Source organism: Paramisgurnus dabryanus, chromosome 14, assembly GCF_030506205.2.
Source record: "Paramisgurnus dabryanus chromosome 14, PD_genome_1.1, whole genome shotgun sequence".
In the NCBI taxonomy this organism is placed as follows: Eukaryota; Metazoa; Chordata; class Actinopteri; order Cypriniformes; family Cobitidae; genus Paramisgurnus; species Paramisgurnus dabryanus.
Window position 1 is genome coordinate 6004805 of NC_133350.1, and position 17706 is coordinate 6022510.

At 40.3% G+C, this 17706-nt stretch overlaps 1 protein-coding gene across 1 annotated transcript; it reads right to left on the reverse strand.

The window, feature by feature from the left end:
* Positions 1 to 107: 107 nt before the first annotated feature.
* On the reverse strand, positions 108 to 17662 carry ace2 (angiotensin I converting enzyme 2). The gene is made up of 18 exons (XM_065241119.2): positions 17364 to 17662; positions 17025 to 17183; positions 16636 to 16729; positions 16271 to 16414; positions 16082 to 16194; positions 15876 to 15981; positions 15676 to 15773; positions 15245 to 15417; positions 13680 to 13906; positions 10478 to 10622; positions 10291 to 10389; positions 9949 to 10071; positions 9648 to 9826; positions 1963 to 2021; positions 1782 to 1882; positions 1567 to 1683; positions 715 to 909; positions 108 to 489 (listed from the first exon to the last, which is right to left on the reverse strand). Exons 1-18 carry the CDS (start codon positions 17544 to 17546, stop codon positions 390 to 392), a joined length of 2415 nt encoding a protein of 804 aa, XP_065097191.1. The 5' UTR covers positions 17547 to 17662; the 3' UTR covers positions 108 to 389.
* Between the last annotated feature and the right edge of the window lie 44 nt (positions 17663 to 17706).

Here is a 17706-nt window from a genome sequence, read left to right on the forward strand (position 1 = left end):
CGTATATAACACAGCCATTGACCAATCAGAATCAAGAACTTTTTTAAATATTTACAGTATGCATTTATTTTTTTTACTTTTCTGTTCAACGACTTTGAAACTGACAATTCTTTTTACATTTTATTTTTAATATATTGTTGTTTATTATGTTTATTAAACTATTAACAAGAACATCTGTAAAAAAAACACCTTGGGTCTTTCTAACGTATTTAAAATATTGAACTATAAACATTTGTTTTTTATTTTCCATTTGAAATCTAAATGTATTTGTGAAAAAGTATTTTATTCATTAAATTATATAAAAAAGTCTCCATATTTCTTGGTGTAAAAGCTTTTTGATCCATTCTGATGTTACAGAAAACCTGTTAGGTTTGATAACTTCAATTTCTTTAGAATCCTGTTTGTTCAACATCTTCAAAGGCTTTGTTCACTTGCCCTTTATCTGCATTCTCATATGGGTTTGTGGTGTCCTCAACCTTCTTAGCTTTCCTGAGAAAATAGGAAATAAAGAATTCCAATCAAATTTTGCACATTAAGTCAATGGTTTCTTATTAGTCAAATCAGGTTTTAGAAATGTAACTTGAAAACACGAAAAAAGGAACATGAATTAAATGCATCATAATGATCTATGGTAATAATTTTGTGGAGCTGGCTATATTCTGCATTCACAAAAATATTGAGTCATTAATTTGGTGCTTCCCCTTTAATACGTACTTCCTCCTATTGAATATTCCTGAGATAACAAGGTAGATCCCCACAAATACTGTTAGTCCCATTACCACACCGAACACCACCAGCCAAACTGTGATCTTTTCCTCCTTTGGTGGGGCCAAAGTTGCCATCAGCCCAACAAATTCCATTGTTTCATCACTGAGTAGAAATGCACTGTTGATACGTCCTCTTGAAAGCCTGTGACAGACCGCATGCCATTATGCAAGGGAATTTTTGTGGTCACTAAAAATTTTTTTTTCTCTAGAAATCATGACTTCATTTGATGTTCGTGTGACCAGTTCTAAAACATTCAAATGTATTTTTAAAATGTGTTCAGCAGTTCAGTAAAAGGGATAGTTCACCCAAAAATAAAAATGTATTTTTTACTAAACTAACATTTATTATATAATAAATAAGTTGAATTAACACAAAATTGTAAGGAAAAAAGGTAACTTACTTTTTTAAGTGTAAAAGTTTTGTGTTTTACATTTCATGAATATTGTAAATTAAAGGTGCATGATCTCTGAAAGCCAATGTTGACATTTGAAATCACCTAAACAAACACGCCCCTACCCCAATAGAATCTGGACCTTCTTTTGATAGTCCTGCCCCACACATAGGCAACCCAGGCAGCGATGTCGGTTAGTAGACACGCCCCTTAATACTGATTGGCGTGTGTTTTGGTACTAAGCCCGACTCCCTTTTCCAAAGTGTTTTTCAAAAATCATGCACCCCACCTTTAATATATATATATATTTTTATTAAAATTACTATTATGGAATGATACGAATAATAATTATTTATTATTAATTAAATATTTAATATTTGTTCTAAATTGTTGCAGCATGATAATACCGTATAGCCGCCTCCACTTCTGCTTTAGGAATAATCAGGCCTGGTGTGGTTGGGTCCATCACCACAAAATAAAATGAGATTCTAGGCGTTTCTTTGTATGTGTAGATATTTTCTGACCTGCATGTAAAGAAATTCATTATTTCATCAGAAAAATTATTCATGGGCATTATTCTGTAATATGTACTGAGTGGAGGAAGCAAATACACATTACTTACATGAAATTCATTTCTTGGCCCTTTTCTTCCAAGTAGTATTTGCGCATAGCAAAAGCCATTGTGGACTTAAAGAGATACATTTCATTTGAATTCCAAGTGTACTGGAAAAAAAACATTACACAGTGTTATATTCCCTTTATATCCATAAATATATGTTTGTTTAAAATTTTAATGGACTTACGGCGTCACCTCCCATGGCAGCTTTTAGACTTATTCTGACCTTAAAAGCATTTTCTGAATCTGTATAATACAGTAAATATATAGTTTTAATAAATGCAACAATTGGTTTATAATAACGCTGTTCATTATGCTAAAAATCCCTTATATTGTAATTGTAAGGTATTTGTATGTGTGATATTATTAAATCACTTAAAGGGGCAATGTGAGACTTTTAAGAAGGATCTCTTGACAGAAATGCAATATAAAATTCATAACTATATTATCAGTGGTGTATTAAGACCTTAAAAAAGAACTGTATTATTTTTATTCTCTTAGAATGAGCCGCTTTTATCTATATACAGCATCTTTTCCCTTACATAGGAATTGCCATTTTTGCCGTAAACAGTCAAACTATTTTATAGATCGCATTTTTGTTACTAGGTTGTCTCAGATGATAACTTGTTTTTTCCTGTGGCGGCTACCGTAGCTTTACTATGCGTTTCAAAAGGGAGGGGTAAACTGTGGACTAATGGTGCTTTTCCATTGCATAGTAACCCACGCCACCGTTTGGGTCAGCTTACTTTTGTGAGCTTTTTCACTGGGTACAGTACGTAGAACCCGACTTTTTTTAGTACTGTACCACCTCGGTCGGGGTTCCAAGAGGCCCGAGCTGATACCAAAACGTGACACGAAAACACTGTAGGTCACTGATTGGTCTGAGAGAATCGTCACTACCAGCATCATCGCTATAATGTAAAAGATTAGCTTTACCTTCATGCTAGCTTGCGAGTAACCCTGTTGTCATCTGTGCTTTGCTGTAAGTTCCCAAACTCCCTTTTAGCGATGAAAAACATCCACAGGATGTGAATCAGGAACACCATACCATTTTTTTTTCTAGACTTGCAGTTTGTGGCGGCACATTCGCGACGCGCACGTCTGCATGCTCCAATGCAACTTAAATGAGGCTCAGCAGAGCGCATCGACTGACGCCACAGGTGCTTGTACAGAATCTGTCATGCGAGACAGAGGTAGTGATAAACGCGATGTTCAAACATCTATTTTTGTTAATACATGAATGTATGGTAGTGTTGTAGTCAAGACCACCTAAACCGAGACCAAGTCATGACCAAGACCAAGACAGGCCAAGACCGAGACAAGACCAAGACAGGCCGAGACCAAGTCAAGACCAAGACCAAGACCATTGAAAGTCACTGCATTAAAACACTTATAAAATGTGGAATATGCATATGATTAGGCACTTCTTGTCTGTGTGCGTGCGTGCGTGTGCGTGCGCCATCAGAGAAGTTGATAAAATAATCAGAGGCATTGCAGATATGTGGGAATTTATCTTTGTCTATAAGCAAATAAAAGTGAACAAACACTAAAGAGCTGAAATGAACTTAACCATTTAATGGTCTTTCCATGGCTTGCCATCCACTTAACACAATGCAGGTTTTTATAGTAATAAAATTTGAAAAATTGTCATTGGGAGAAACTTAAACAATGCCTAAACAATGCCAACATCATATGCCAAACTTGAATAAACTGCATAAAATTACATTTGTGATATGCACTGCAAAAAATGATTTTCAAGAAAAAAATTCTTAGTATTTTTGTCTTGTTTTCAGTAAAAATATCAAAAAATTCTTAAATTAAGATGCTTTTTCTTGATAACAAAAACGACCCAAGAAAATAAGGAAGGAAATGGAACCCAGCGGCAGCTACTCACCAGGCAAAGTCAGACCTTAGGCACAGAGACATTATTGGCAATGTGCAACAGGGGAGAGGAGGCCTCGGCCTGGGAGAGAGCAGACCATCGTGGCATAAGGCAGCTCCAGCTCAGCGCCGACAGTTGGTTGTTGAGGAGGTGCGTCGACAGGAACAGGCAACGAGATGTGCAAAAGCAGTCTCACAAGCGAAGCAAGGACAGTGGATGAGATGGGAAGGTGTTGAGAGGAGAAAGTTCTCTTGGAGGGAGCTGATGGGCATGAATGCATTTCACATCAGCTTCATCTTACGTGCAACGTATGATGTCCTGCCTTCCCCCTCAAACCTCAACCAGTGGTACGGAGAAGACCCGACGTGCCCCCTCTGTCCATCCCCCGCAAACCTCAAGCACATTTTGGTTGGCTGTAAAACAAGCTTGTCACAAGGCCGCTATACCTGGCGGCACAATCATGTTTTGAAGTGCCTAGCAGATACCTTGGAAAGCAGACGAATAAAGGTCAATGCCCTGCCTTCTCTATCATTCCATCCTTCATACGTAAGAGAGTTCGTCCGAGAAGGTGCAAAGACAGCCACAGTCCAGATAACATCGGACATCGGACAGCTCGGAAGGGCTCGAGACTGGAAGTTGGTAGTAGATCTGAACCAAAGGCTCTTCTTCCCTTCTGAGATTGCCACAACAAACCTCAGACCAGACCTTGTGCTCTGGTCCCCCTCACTCCATATCGTGTACATCATAGAGCTTACCGTTCCCTGGGAGGCTGCTGTAGAGGAGGCATTTGAACGCAAGAGTATAAAGTACACTGAGTTGGCAGCTGATGCTGAACAACGTGGATGGAAAGCCAAGGTTTGCCCAGTCGAAGTCGGTTGCAGAGGCTTTGTGGGTAAGTCAACCATCAGGCTGCTTAAGGAATTGGGAGTGCGTGGCCAAATCCTACGCCAAGCCATTAAAACACTTTCAGGTGCAGCAGAAGAAGCAAGTCGGTGGCTTTGGATGAAAAGGGGAGACTCCAGCTGGGCCCCGAATAACACCTGTTGCACGTAAGGGGTAAAAGCAGAGGGGGGCACACCTGGGACGCCAGGCGGTGCCGATGAGCCCTCTGGAGGTGTCGTGGGCCTATCATCGAAACACCAGAGAAGGAGGGTGCCCACCTGATGACCCCAATGAAGCAAAACCCCAGTCGCAGCCCATTCAGCCACCATCACAGCAGGGAAATTACTGATGGAGGAATTGTCAACACTTATACCTCAGGTCTTATATTTAGGGGATTGTTCCATCTAGTCCTAAAACATAACTGATCATCTGGATCCATCCAGTGACTGCTGTGAAGAGAGCAGCTGGCAACTAATGAAAGACCCGGTGACAGCCTGGAAAGACAGCTGACAGGAGGGAAAGACCCCAACGGGCCTGCCCCAGGTTAGCTCCCTGGGGTTGGAGGGATTTGGCACTATTAGTGTACAGGTCCCACCCAGCTCTGGCTACAAAAAGTTCAAGGAAGAAAACACCCCCAGAGTCAGCGAGAGCGGGGGAGGATGATGACTCACTGACAGACTACATGGTTACTGACCCAGGAACGAAACAGACAACGAGAAAGATGATCAATAAGATACCTGAGACGACAACATCTACTCCAGGAATTAAGCTCCAAAGTTGTAGATGCGGCTGGACCAAGGAAACATCCTATGCAGGCCTGAGAAGACATCAAGGCTTGAAAAAGTGCTTGCAGTCAGAGCAACAGGGAACTCGCATTGACCGCTACTTCTTGCGAAGCCGGTCGAATAAGTCAAGTGAAGTTCAGCAGCAGGAACAAAACCAAAGTCTGCCGAACATCAATCCCCCTGTTAGAGAGGAAGACGAGGATCCGAGCATAGTGGTGCCTCACCATCCCAACCTGCCGCAGCCTTCAATCGAGAACAAGAGCCAGGGGCGAAAGCCACAAGTCAAGTGGCCAAAATCCTGTGAGAAAAAGGAATGGAAGACAATCGACACCGACATCAGTAACCTCTTGGGACAAATGAAGGGAGCTGCAATTAAGAAGTTAGAGCGAATGGGAGACATGATTTACAACTACGGTGCAGAGCGCTTTGGGACGACAGAAAAGAGGAAGAAAACGTCACCCACCATGACGAAGTCCAGGAGACAGCAGGAGATAGAACAGTTAGTCAAGGAAAGAAGGCAGCTTAAAAAACAATGGAGAAAAGCTCCAGATGAGGAGAAGGAGGGAATTAACCTGCTACAGGCAGAAATTAAGAACCGACTGGCAATCTTGAGGAGAGCAGAGAATCTGAGGAGGAGACGAAAAACGAAGGAACAAACGAGATCAAACTTTTTCGGGGACCCCTACAAGTTTGTAAAAAAACTTTTTACAAAGGAAAAAAGTGGCAAACTCAAAGCATCACAGAAAGATCTGGAAAATTTCCTGAAACAGAGTTACACTGATAGCCAGCGAAGTAGACAGATAATTGTTCCACCTGATATGCCGCCGATACATTCCCCAGAGCATCAGCTGGATGCCAGCCCCCCCAGGTGGAGCGAAGTGGAGAGAATTGTACGACGGGCAAGAGCTGCATCCTCCCCTGGGCCCAATGGAGTCCCATACCGGCTTTATAAGAACACACCAGAGGTATTGCGTTTTCTCTGGAGACTGATGAAAGTAGCGTGGAAGAAACAAGCAATTCCAACTGCATGGAGGAGGGCAGGAGGTGTCTTAATCCCGAAAGAAAAGGACTCTGTGGACATCAGCCAGTTCCGCCAAATAAGCCTCCTGAATGTTGAAGGAAAAATCTTCTTCAGTGTAGTGGCTCACAGGCTAACAGCATACCTGGTAAAGAACCACTACATCGATACCACAGTGCAGAAAGCAGGGATCCCAGGCTTCTCAGGTTGCTTAGAGCATACAAGCATGATATGGAATCAAATCCAAACTGCAAAAAAGGATGGAAGAGAACTCCATGTTGTGTTTTTGGACCTAGCAAATGCCTTTGGGTCAGTTCCACATAATCTCCTTTGGGCTGCATTCCAATATTTTAGTGTCCCAGAAGCAATCACCAGCCTTGTTAAATCCTATTTTGAAGACTTACAACTATGCCTGACAACTGACGATTGTACCACAGCATGGCAACAGGTAGAAATAGGAATAATGGCAGGATGTACCATCTCACCTTTAGCATTCACGATGGCAATGGAGGTCATCATCCGCGCATCTCGGTGGGTAGTAGGTGGTCAGAAGATCAAATCTGGTCTTCGTCTCCCTCCTATCAGAGCCTATATGGATGATATGACCATCCTCACCACTACCAAGGCTTGTGCTAGGCGGCTGCTGAACAAGCTACATGAGAACATTCACTGGGCCCGGATGGAAATAAAGCCAAGCAAGTCCAGGAGCATTTCGATCGTCAAGGGAAAGCTGACGGAACATCGGTTTTATGTGGGCAAGGAGCCTATACCAACAGTGGCAGAGAAGCCAGTCAAGAGTCTTGGTCGCTGGTACCATGCCACCCTCAAGGACACAGAGCAACTAGACAGGCTTAGGCAGGACACCATGTGCGGTCTAGAGAATATCAACAAGACCATGCTGCCCGGCAGATTAAAGCTGTGGTGCCTTCAATTTGGGCTACTACCCAGGCTGAGGTGGCCTCTTACCATCTACGATGTCCCAATCTCAAAGGTAGAAAAACTGGAGAGGTTGGTCAGCTCATTTGCCAAAAAATGGTTGGGACTTCCCAGATGCTTTACCAATATCGGGCTGTATGGAAGAGATATCTTGGAGATTCCTGTTTCCAGCCTTACAGAAGAGTATAAGTGTTCTAAGGTAAGGCTGGAAATGACACTAACAGAGTCCCGTGACCCATGTGTTTCCCAAAAGGCTCATACCCTGGTGACCGGAAGGAAATGGAACCCAGCGGCAGCTACTCACCAGGCAAAGTCAGACCTTAGGCACAGAGACATTATTGGCAATGTGCAACAGGGGAGAGGAGGCCTCGGCCTGGGAGAGAGCAGACCATCGTGGCATAAGGCAGCTCCAGCTCAGCGCCGACAGTTGGTTGTTGAGGAGGTGCGTCGACAGGAACAGGCAACGAGATGTGCAAAAGCAGTCTCACAAGCGAAGCAAGGACAGTGGATGAGATGGGAAGGTGTTGAGAGGAGAAAGTTCTCTTGGAGGGAGCTAATGGGCATGAATGCATTTCACATCAGCTTCATCTTACGTGCAACGTATGATGTCCTGCCTTCCCCCTCAAACCTCAACCAGTGGTACGGAGAAGACCCGACGTGCCCCCTCTGTCCATCCCCCGCAAACCTCAAGCACATTTTGGTTGGCTGTAAAACAAGCTTGTCACAAGGCCGCTATACCTGGCGGCACAATCATGTTTTGAAGTGCCTAGCAGATACCTTGGAAAGCAGACGAATAAAGGTCAATGCCCTGCCTTCTCTATCATTCCATCCTTCATACGTAAGAGAGTTCGTCCGAGAAGGTGCAAAGACAGCCACAGTCCAGATAACATCGGACATCGGACAGCTCGGAAGGGCTCGAGACTGGAAGTTGGTAGTAGATCTGAACCAAAGGCTCTTCTTCCCTTCTGAGATTGCCACAACAAACCTCAGACCAGACCTTGTGCTCTGGTCCCCCTCACTCCATATCGTGTACATCATAGAGCTTACCGTTCCCTGGGAGGCTGCTGTAGAGGAGGCATTTGAACGCAAGAGTATAAAGTACACTGAGTTGGCAGCTGATGCTGAACAACGTGGATGGAAAGCCAAGGTTTGCCCAGTCGAAGTCGGTTGCAGAGGCTTTGTGGGTAAGTCAACCATCAGGCTGCTTAAGGAATTGGGAGTGCGTGGCCAAATCCTACGCCAAGCCATTAAAACACTTTCAGGTGCAGCAGAAGAAGCAAGTCTGTGGCTTTGGATGAAAAGGGGAGACTCCAGCTGGGCCCCGAATAACACCTGTTGCACGTAAGGGGTAAAAGCAGAGGGGGGCACACCTGGGACGCCAGGCGGTGCCGATGAGCCCTCTGGAGGTGTCGTGGGCCTATCATCGAAACACCAGAGAAGGAGGGTGCCCACCTGATGACCCCAATGAAGCAAAACCCCAGTCGCAGCCCATTCAGCCACCATCACAGCAGGGAAATTACTGATGGAGGAATTGTCAACACTTATACCTCAGGTCTTATATTTAGGGGATTGTTCCATCTAGTCCTAAAACATAACTAAATAACAGTCTAGTTTTTAGAGCAAAAATATCAAATGTAAGTAATTTTGTGCATAAAACAAGCAAAAAAATCTTGAACCTTTCACTAAATTCAAGAAAAATTCAAGAAAAATTAGCTTACCCCATTGCCAATTTTTTTTGCTTGTTTTATGCACAAAATCACTTAAATTTGATATTTTTGCTCTAAAAACTAGACTTATTTTCTTGGGTCGTTTTTGTCATCAAGAAAAAACATCTTAATTTGAGAATTTTTAGAATTTTTTACTGAAAACAAGACAAAAATACTAAAGTAAAACATTTTTTTTCTTGAAAATAATTTTTTGCAGTGTGCCATCAGTTGTGGTCTTGACCGGTCTTGAATTAAATTTCCGAGTCCTCTTTGTCTGAGACCGAGACGAGACTGAGTAAAAATGCGGTCGATTCCAAGACGAGACCAAGACCTTTAAAAAGTGGTCTTGAGACCGAGACCGGTCTCGAGAACTACAACACTAATGTATGGGGATGTATAGCATTCCAACGACGCTCTCACATGTATGATTTCAGCGCAAATAAAACGACACATCTATAATCCCTCGCACTCCAAAGTGTTACTAACCAAAAAGCTAACCAGGCCAAAATGAGGTGAGCTGACACGACCTAACCCAAACCAAACCATGGGGTACAATGTAATGGAAAAGGACCATAAGTCTCACCACTATTAGTCCCCTATAAGTCCCCATTGCACCTTTGGCACCTGTGGCATTAAAAGAATATGTGTATATGAAAAACTGACATTGGTCACGGTTGACGTTCCAGTGTGTCAATCTGTTGTTTTTCTGGTTCTCCTGCTTTAGCCATTCCAAGAGAGTGCTGAAGTAATTTAGCAGAGGTTGGGAATCCATCTTTGTGGTTCTTGCAACCTCCTCAAGGGCACGGGTCCAAGACATGGATCGGCCTAACTCAAGCATGTGCCTGTGGATCGTAATGCCACTGTTAATTTACAGCGATTATATTTGTCTGCAGTGGAGGTATCAGAGAAAAGTAAGCCAGAGGCAACAAACCAAATAATAAGAGAGACAAAACGTTCCGCATACCTAAGTTTGTCGCCGGCTTCAGTTGAGTTTGTAATGTCACATTTGTAAAGCGGGCCGGTGTGTCCAGCTGCCTTACACAATGCCTCTTGGAACTGAAACTGATATATTGTTCTAGTAAAGTACCTGTATGAGAAACAGATAAATGGTGGCTTTAGTGTAAAGTGTGGAAATCAGTTTACTTGTATTTGGTACAAATAATAATAATACATGCTATAAAGAAAAATTTTCTGTCAGGATTCAAGATTGTCTCCATTGAATAAATTTATTTACTGTGGTTTTTCATTGCTTTGCTCTTTGACCTTGTTTAAGTGCTGTTTCGGGTTCATACATCAAACATATTACCTTATGAAGGAATAATCCCCAGACACATGGAAAAGGGCAGGTGGGTCACAGTATGACTCGTCCCGGGGCACAGGCTCAGCTACACCTACTAGCTCTCTCCTGTGGCAAGGTTATGGTGAGTAATTATGTAACTGAGAATGATGTCATAGTTTGAAGTTGTCTTATTATGATGATTGCTCTCACTCACTTCATTTCCCACCAGCGCAGCATCCACTCATCTTTTGGGATGGTCCCTTTAAACGCTTGCCACCTCCACTCCTCCAACATGTAGGTGAAGGGCAGAGTAGCAACGATGGTAAGCGCCTGCTTTAACAGGAAGTTAATGTCTGTCTCTGCGGATGCAAAATGTTTCCGTTAGATTGAGGTTAACAAAAAGGACTCACAGATTGAGTCAACCAACAATAAAAAAATCTCTAAATATTTATTGTTGTATTTAAACATACATAAGGTAGATTTATTTGGAGTACTCCATCTTACATATATAACAAAATAATTAATATATTAGTAAAACTTCACAAAAACGGACAAATTACCACTAGAACAAAGCTTCTGAAGCGCTCTCCCGGTACTTTGGTGTCATTTGCCATTTGGATTTTTGCCAAGTCATACACACATTTTATTTTGAACGATGCGCATCCTCTTGGCCAAATATGAACAATATTTTATACAGTGATTTATTGTATTAGGAAAGTACCATATACACAAAACAAAATGGCCCCAAATCTTCGAAACCATTTTATGAATGATTTCAAAATATACCGTACCACTTTGAAAAAAGTCAAAAACAAAAAAAGCATTGAAAACATGTAGTATTTTTAAAAGTACTTTATTTATTTGTACTCTTTTTCTCTCTTCTTTTTTCTTCTTCTCTGGTAACACATGTGATTAATAGCCTACGTCTTGTTTATGTGGCATTGAGCAAAGTGTGATTTTTGTATTTAATGACATTATGCAATTAAAAAAAACTTCGTCAGTTGCATACGTCATTGAGGATGTCTCATTTGAGAACAACATTACACATTGAGCATTTATTCCACGTGGGACCTATTAAACCTAAAATAATAAATCTCTATGACTTATGCGGAGGACGCAGCTTTCGAAATTAGACGTTGTTTATGACTTTCTTCAAGTTCCTACTTTTTTTTTTAAAGTTAACAAGAAAGAAATAACAAGAAAGCCAAATCAATGCGTGATAAGCATGAGTTTTTGCAGTTTATTATTACAAATATCTGAGAAACATTTTTAAACTGCATGTAGTTCGCAAACCAGTGAAATTGGTTTAAAATGTAAATGTCACTTTTTATCAAAAACATCATCTGCTTTTTCCTTCTATGTGTTTTGCAAGAGAGTCTACCGACTGCAATTCTCCTATAAACAGCTAATAAGATGCAAAGATTGATGTAACAGCTTTTATTTAGTTTGTTCTTCAATATACAACCAGGTGTGTTTTTTTCCATAAATTCCTCAAGCGAATATTTTCTTAAATGAATATCATTTTAACGGAAAATATGTTTTTGTCAAGTATAAATTTGAGATGAGGTCGCTGGCACACTACATGACAGAGCATTATAAGTTCACATCAGTTACCCTTGCATAATGTGCAAAATGTTTGTATTTAAGAGAATACTTATATAAATTGCCGTTTTTTATGTAGTACTGCCCTGAAAAAGCTATTTCTCACAACAGATGTTTAGGCTACATATAGTCCTGGAAGTTTTTTCTAAAGGCCAATTGAAACAAAACAAGATTTAATCAAACAAGACTAGTGAACAACTATTACAAAACATATAAACAGTTGTTTACATTTAGGCATTTAGCAGAGTTCCCTACTGAAAAATCCAGCTAAGACCAGCATAAGCTGGTGAGCTGGTTTTAGCTGGTTTCCCAGGTGTAGCAAGCTGGTCTAGCTGTGTTTTGGTTACTTTTTAAGCTGATCAAGCTGTTTTTGGTCACTTTCTTTGGACTTAGCTGGCCAGGCTGGAAGACAAGCTGACCCACCAGCTTGACCAGCTTTGCCAGGCTGGGAGGAACAGCTTAAACCAGCTACTGCAACCTTAAACCAGCAAAAACCAGCTACCAGCTTTTGCTGGTCTTAGCAGGATTTTTCAGTAGGGTAAACGTCTGTTTAGCAGCCGTGTTGTCAAACTGATGAAGCCGTTTTCATATCTTGCTAGTGTTGCATGCGTTTTCGTTCATTGCAGTGCAGCGACCCCTGTCGGCCACTTTAGTTTACTGTTTATCTGGGAAACATAGCTTTGTCTGGGCTGTACTAAATAACAGCATTTTGTATTGACCGCTCTTATTTTTTCCCCCTTTAATACCAGCATTTTACATTCTACAAAGGGTCTGTAAACGTAAGAGCTGAAAGGAGCCATGGCACAAGACTTTTTTAAGATGTCGAAAAAAAAACAGAGCACATATGTGAAGTTTTAGTTCAAAATATCATATAGATAATTTATTATAGCATGTTAAAATTCCCACTTTGTAGGTGTGTGCAAAAATGTGCCGTTTTGGGTGTGTCCTTTAAAATGCAAATGAGCTGATGAAATTCAAACACTGATCACAATGATGGTGGTTTGTTGCAATTAAAACTCAATTGTGCTTCTCTCTGCATTAAATGGCAGTGCTGTGGTTGGATAGTGCAGATTAAGGGGTGGTATTATTATAATAAGAGCTCCTTATGACATCATAAGGAGAGCCAAATTTCAACGACCTATTTTTTCATGTGCTTGTAGAGAATGGTTTATCAAAACTAAGTTACTGGGTTAATCTTTTTCACATTTTCTAGGTTGATAGAAGCACTGGGGACCCAATCATAGCACTTAAACATGGAACAAGTCAAATTTTCATCCCATGGCCCCTTCAAAGGTCACGTTCTTTCTGATTCCATTTATTTAATCTTTAGTTAGTATGTAATGTTGCTATAATAGCATAAATAATACCTGTAAAATAATAAAGCTCAAAGTTCACTGCCAAGCAATATATTTTCTTTAACAGAAGTCCCCTTTCAAAGCCTACAGCGAACGGCCGGTTTGGACTACAGCCCTATACATCCCAATTGAATGACGTCAATAAAACAGTTTTTGACTAAACTTTGCCCACAGGAATACGTCAGTCACCAGCTATGGCTCAAACGGCTCTGATAAGCTAAGCTGCTGTCGAATCACAACACACTAAACAAGCGACACAATCAGAACTCGATACGTATTTCTGAAGGAGGGACTTCATAGAACAAAGAAGACATCAGCCCATTTTTAGGACAGTGAAAACAGCGGTATACAGAACGGGACCTTTAATTGTACCTTTGGCTGGTATTAGTTCAAACACTTCTATTTTTGCTATTTTATTTAAAAGAAGCCAGATACCCTCAGTCTACAGTGACACTATACCGTAATCATCACTGAAGTCGGCAGGTAGGAGTCCCAAGGCCTTCAGGTGAGAGGGTGTGGCCGCAGAGAGGGACATGATCTCTCCCACAGCCTCGTGAAAGCCTTCATTAGCGCCATCTCTCAGCAGGTACAAATTGTTACGATAGGCCATCTGGTACTGGTTATGCCCCATCTCATGGTGAATAGTCAAGAAATTATCCATGTTCACTTCAGTGCACATTTTGATCCTGAAAACAACAACAACAGTGTTTTAATAGTGTTCCTGTAGCTCAGTTAGTAGTGCCATAGGTCATGGGTTCAATCCCAGGGAACACACATACTGATAAATGCATAGCTTGAAATATATTTTTGGTTCCGTTATCAGGTTTCTTTAATGATATGAGCAGAAATATTTGTAATAGAGAGCTAAATGTACAGATTTTTGTATTAATCACACTAATGAAGACAGAATAACCGTCCGATTTAAAATTGTTTACACTATCCCTTTAAGAAAGACAAAAATGTGAACGCTGGTATGGATATTTGAAGATTTTGGTTCCAAAACACAATAAACGGCATTTAAAAAAAAATTATGGTCAAAATCAGTATTGTATCTGGTCAGTATTAAAAAGTACAAAATCCGATATCCGCCATGTTATTCCTTTTTTCCCAAACCGCGATAAACGCCAGTCCTCCTTCTCTGAACAATGCAATAAATCCGATCAACAAATCACAGCGCACCATTCCACGCATTGTAAACAATAATAGCGGTACTTTGAATACACACGGAATCCTAGTTTTCTTCATCTACTTTGTACTTCGTGATCAATAAACAAAAACAAAATAATACTTTTGATGGCACTGATAAACCTGTGGTGGTTTTCTGTGGTGGGGAAGAAACGTAAGCCATCAAAATTGAATAATTTACGAGCACTTGGGCGAAGGAAAAATGCTGGCTGTTGCTTGTTCTCACACGACAGCATCAAGCTTCTGTCATGCTAACACATTGACCCCAGGGGATCTTATGAAAAACTTTCCATTATTTTACACGAAGTCAACGAAAATCAGGCAGGACCAAAACATTTTACAGCTGATCGCTGTCAAAAAAGTTCAGCGATGACGTCCCAAGGATGACAGCAGCAATGACAGTGTTCTTAATATGACAAAGTAATTGTTTTGATTAATGCCATTAATGTTTATTTTTATAATCAGTGTATACCACTAGTCAACTAAATGAATATAACATGGCATGGTATAGAAAACAGATTTTTACAGAAATTAGTCAAAATGGATTTATTGCGTTTTGGAACCAAACTTTTTATTTTTTATTCTCTTCAAAAATTAATATATATAAACATAAATCTATAACATAAAACACTGATGTAATTTTTGATTTGCCTTAAAATGTACATTTACATTTATCCAAAGTGACTTACAGTACATTTCTTTTTAATCAGTACATGTGTTCCCTGGGTTCGAACCTATGACCTTTTGCAATGCTTTTGCAATACCACTGAGCACATGATGCAAAATTATGACATCATCAGGCATTTTGACCAAAAGTAATGCAGAATTATCAGCCCTACCTGAAGTCCTGTTTGTTTCCCATGTCCCATGCGGTAGGATGGCACACCACCTTCCTTCCATCGTTAGGTTTTACAAACATTGAGTTTTCCCAGAAGTTGTCAAACATTGCTGGCATATTCACAGACATAAAAAATTTCTCAGCCTCCTTAAACAGTCGCATTTCATCCCAGCCCTGAAATTGATAATGCCTTAAATTCATTAGAAAGTAAGGAGAAGAAGATAAACACATTTAAAAACAATACAGCTTCTTAATAATCCTCAAACACTTTAATTGCTCTAGCTAACGATTAAATTGATAAAGGATGGAAATTTCATTTAATTTTTAATCAACTGGACCTTTAGCCTGGAGTGTTATAAGCATTCAAAGATAAAAGATAAATAAGCTAAAAAACAGGGTGAAGTACAGAAATAAAAAATTATCACATGTTACCTGGGCCACCATTGCAGAGCTCACATCAATATCAGGCTTTTCAGGATATGGGACGGTGAGAGGATAAAGGTTGGTCCAAAAACGTCCCCACATATCACCTGTAATGTAAAGTATGTGATCGAAACTAGTTTTAAGATATTTGATATTTTTGAAAATTTCTTGATCTCTAAAAATGGCCTATTATAACAATGACACAGTACCAAGCAGGTGTGCAGGAAGACAAGCATCTGATTTGATGTGACCAGGATAAGCATTCTGCAGTTTGGCTCTCACATAAGCATGAAGCTCTTTGTATAAAGGTAAAATCTGAAACATCACAGCACCATTGAGTTTGGTAAATCAAGTCAAAATGTCTGTCTATACTTTCGATTCAGATTAATGATGCAAGACATTTTTTAGGACCGACCTCATTGTAAATTCTCCTGGAATCTTCCATTACTTGGTCTCGGGTGTAGCTGTATTTGGGCTCATCAGTGGTCTCATAATCCCCCCTCCAGTAATCTCCATGGTCAGCGTAATCTTTGGTTAACAAATCAGATTTCAGAACTTTTTCAGCTTAATTTTATGAACAATCAAAGCTGTTAATGGTTCATACTGTTTAGTCTGGCTGCTTCGTTCTCCAGGTCCATGTAATCCTCATACAGGGGTCTCATCCTCTTCCCTGCAGCCACTCTCCAGCCCTCCCAAACATGTAGACGTTCATAGTAGTCTTTGCTGTTTGACATAATGCTATCTAGACCTGGTGAAGAAAACATGTAGTGTGATGTCAGTCAAATTGGCCAACTTCTTAACATGATATTTGATGGGCTCTATTCAAGAGTCTGTGTGAAATGATTTTACTATGCATTTAATTATTTTAAGAAATGTTTTATTATTTCACTTGAATTGTGAGGAAAAATGGGAAAAAATATTTATTAGACAATTATTTTTATTAGGAAAGGGATGTATTGCTGAAAATACCTGGCTCCAAAGTTTGACAGTCAGAGGGATCGTCGATTTTACACACAGTTGCTGTGTTGTAAATAGTGCTCATATCTGATAAGATATTCCTAAGCTGTAATAAAGAAAACAAATAAAGTTTTAGTTTCTTTGCATATAATAGCAATATGTAACCTTTATCACTAGAGGTCGCTAAACAACAACAACAGAGGTGTAGCTTGATGTCACTATAAAGTGCGTGGAACAATGGGAGGTGAAGTTTTTATGCATAAGTCTTACATATTGTGTTTTAAAGCTATGTAATATTAATATATAATGTAATATATTTTATATAATAAATATTTTCATATTAAAACCTCACAATTTTATGAGAGTTGAGTTGCTATTGTCAAACAGCATATTGTACTTACTTGGCTGGCCTTGTCAGGTGAAAGGGCCCCTGATCCCTTATCTTGAAGCTTTCGGAGCTGGAATTTAATCTCTGGATCAGAGATCTGATCGATAGGAAAAGCACTGGATTCCTCAGAAATCTTACTGTAGTACTCGCTCCAGGTCCTATATGCCTCAGCCTGTTAAAGAGAAATTATTGGACACACGTCCCGTTGCCACTGTTCATTATCAGTGTTTTCTTCAAATATTATATATATATTTTAAAACAACAGTTTTAAAAACTACTTTAAAAGCTTTAAGAGATGATTTTTTTAATATCCGTACATTGGGCAGAAGGTTTTATATAAAGCACCTCTTACCTCTTTGTCTGCGTTTTCTTGGGAGATGTCTGTATTGTAGGCCCAGGATGCAAGGGAATACTGGTAGCTGAGACGAGACGCATCCTCATCAAATTTTTGTAGGAATGCCTTGGCTTGTTCCTCCACTGTCTGAGTGGAGGCCAGAGAGGCCACGGCCAAAACTAGGATCCAGGGAGCAAGCATCTCAATAGCACATGCCCTACAACACTGACACTTTTGTTTTTACAACGCTCAGTTTTATCTAAGACACCTTATTGCTTTGTACTTTGAGCAGCGCTATTACCTAATGGTGCAATATTTTGCTTATAACAGGTGGGATGGTTCCAGGAATACAGATATTTTG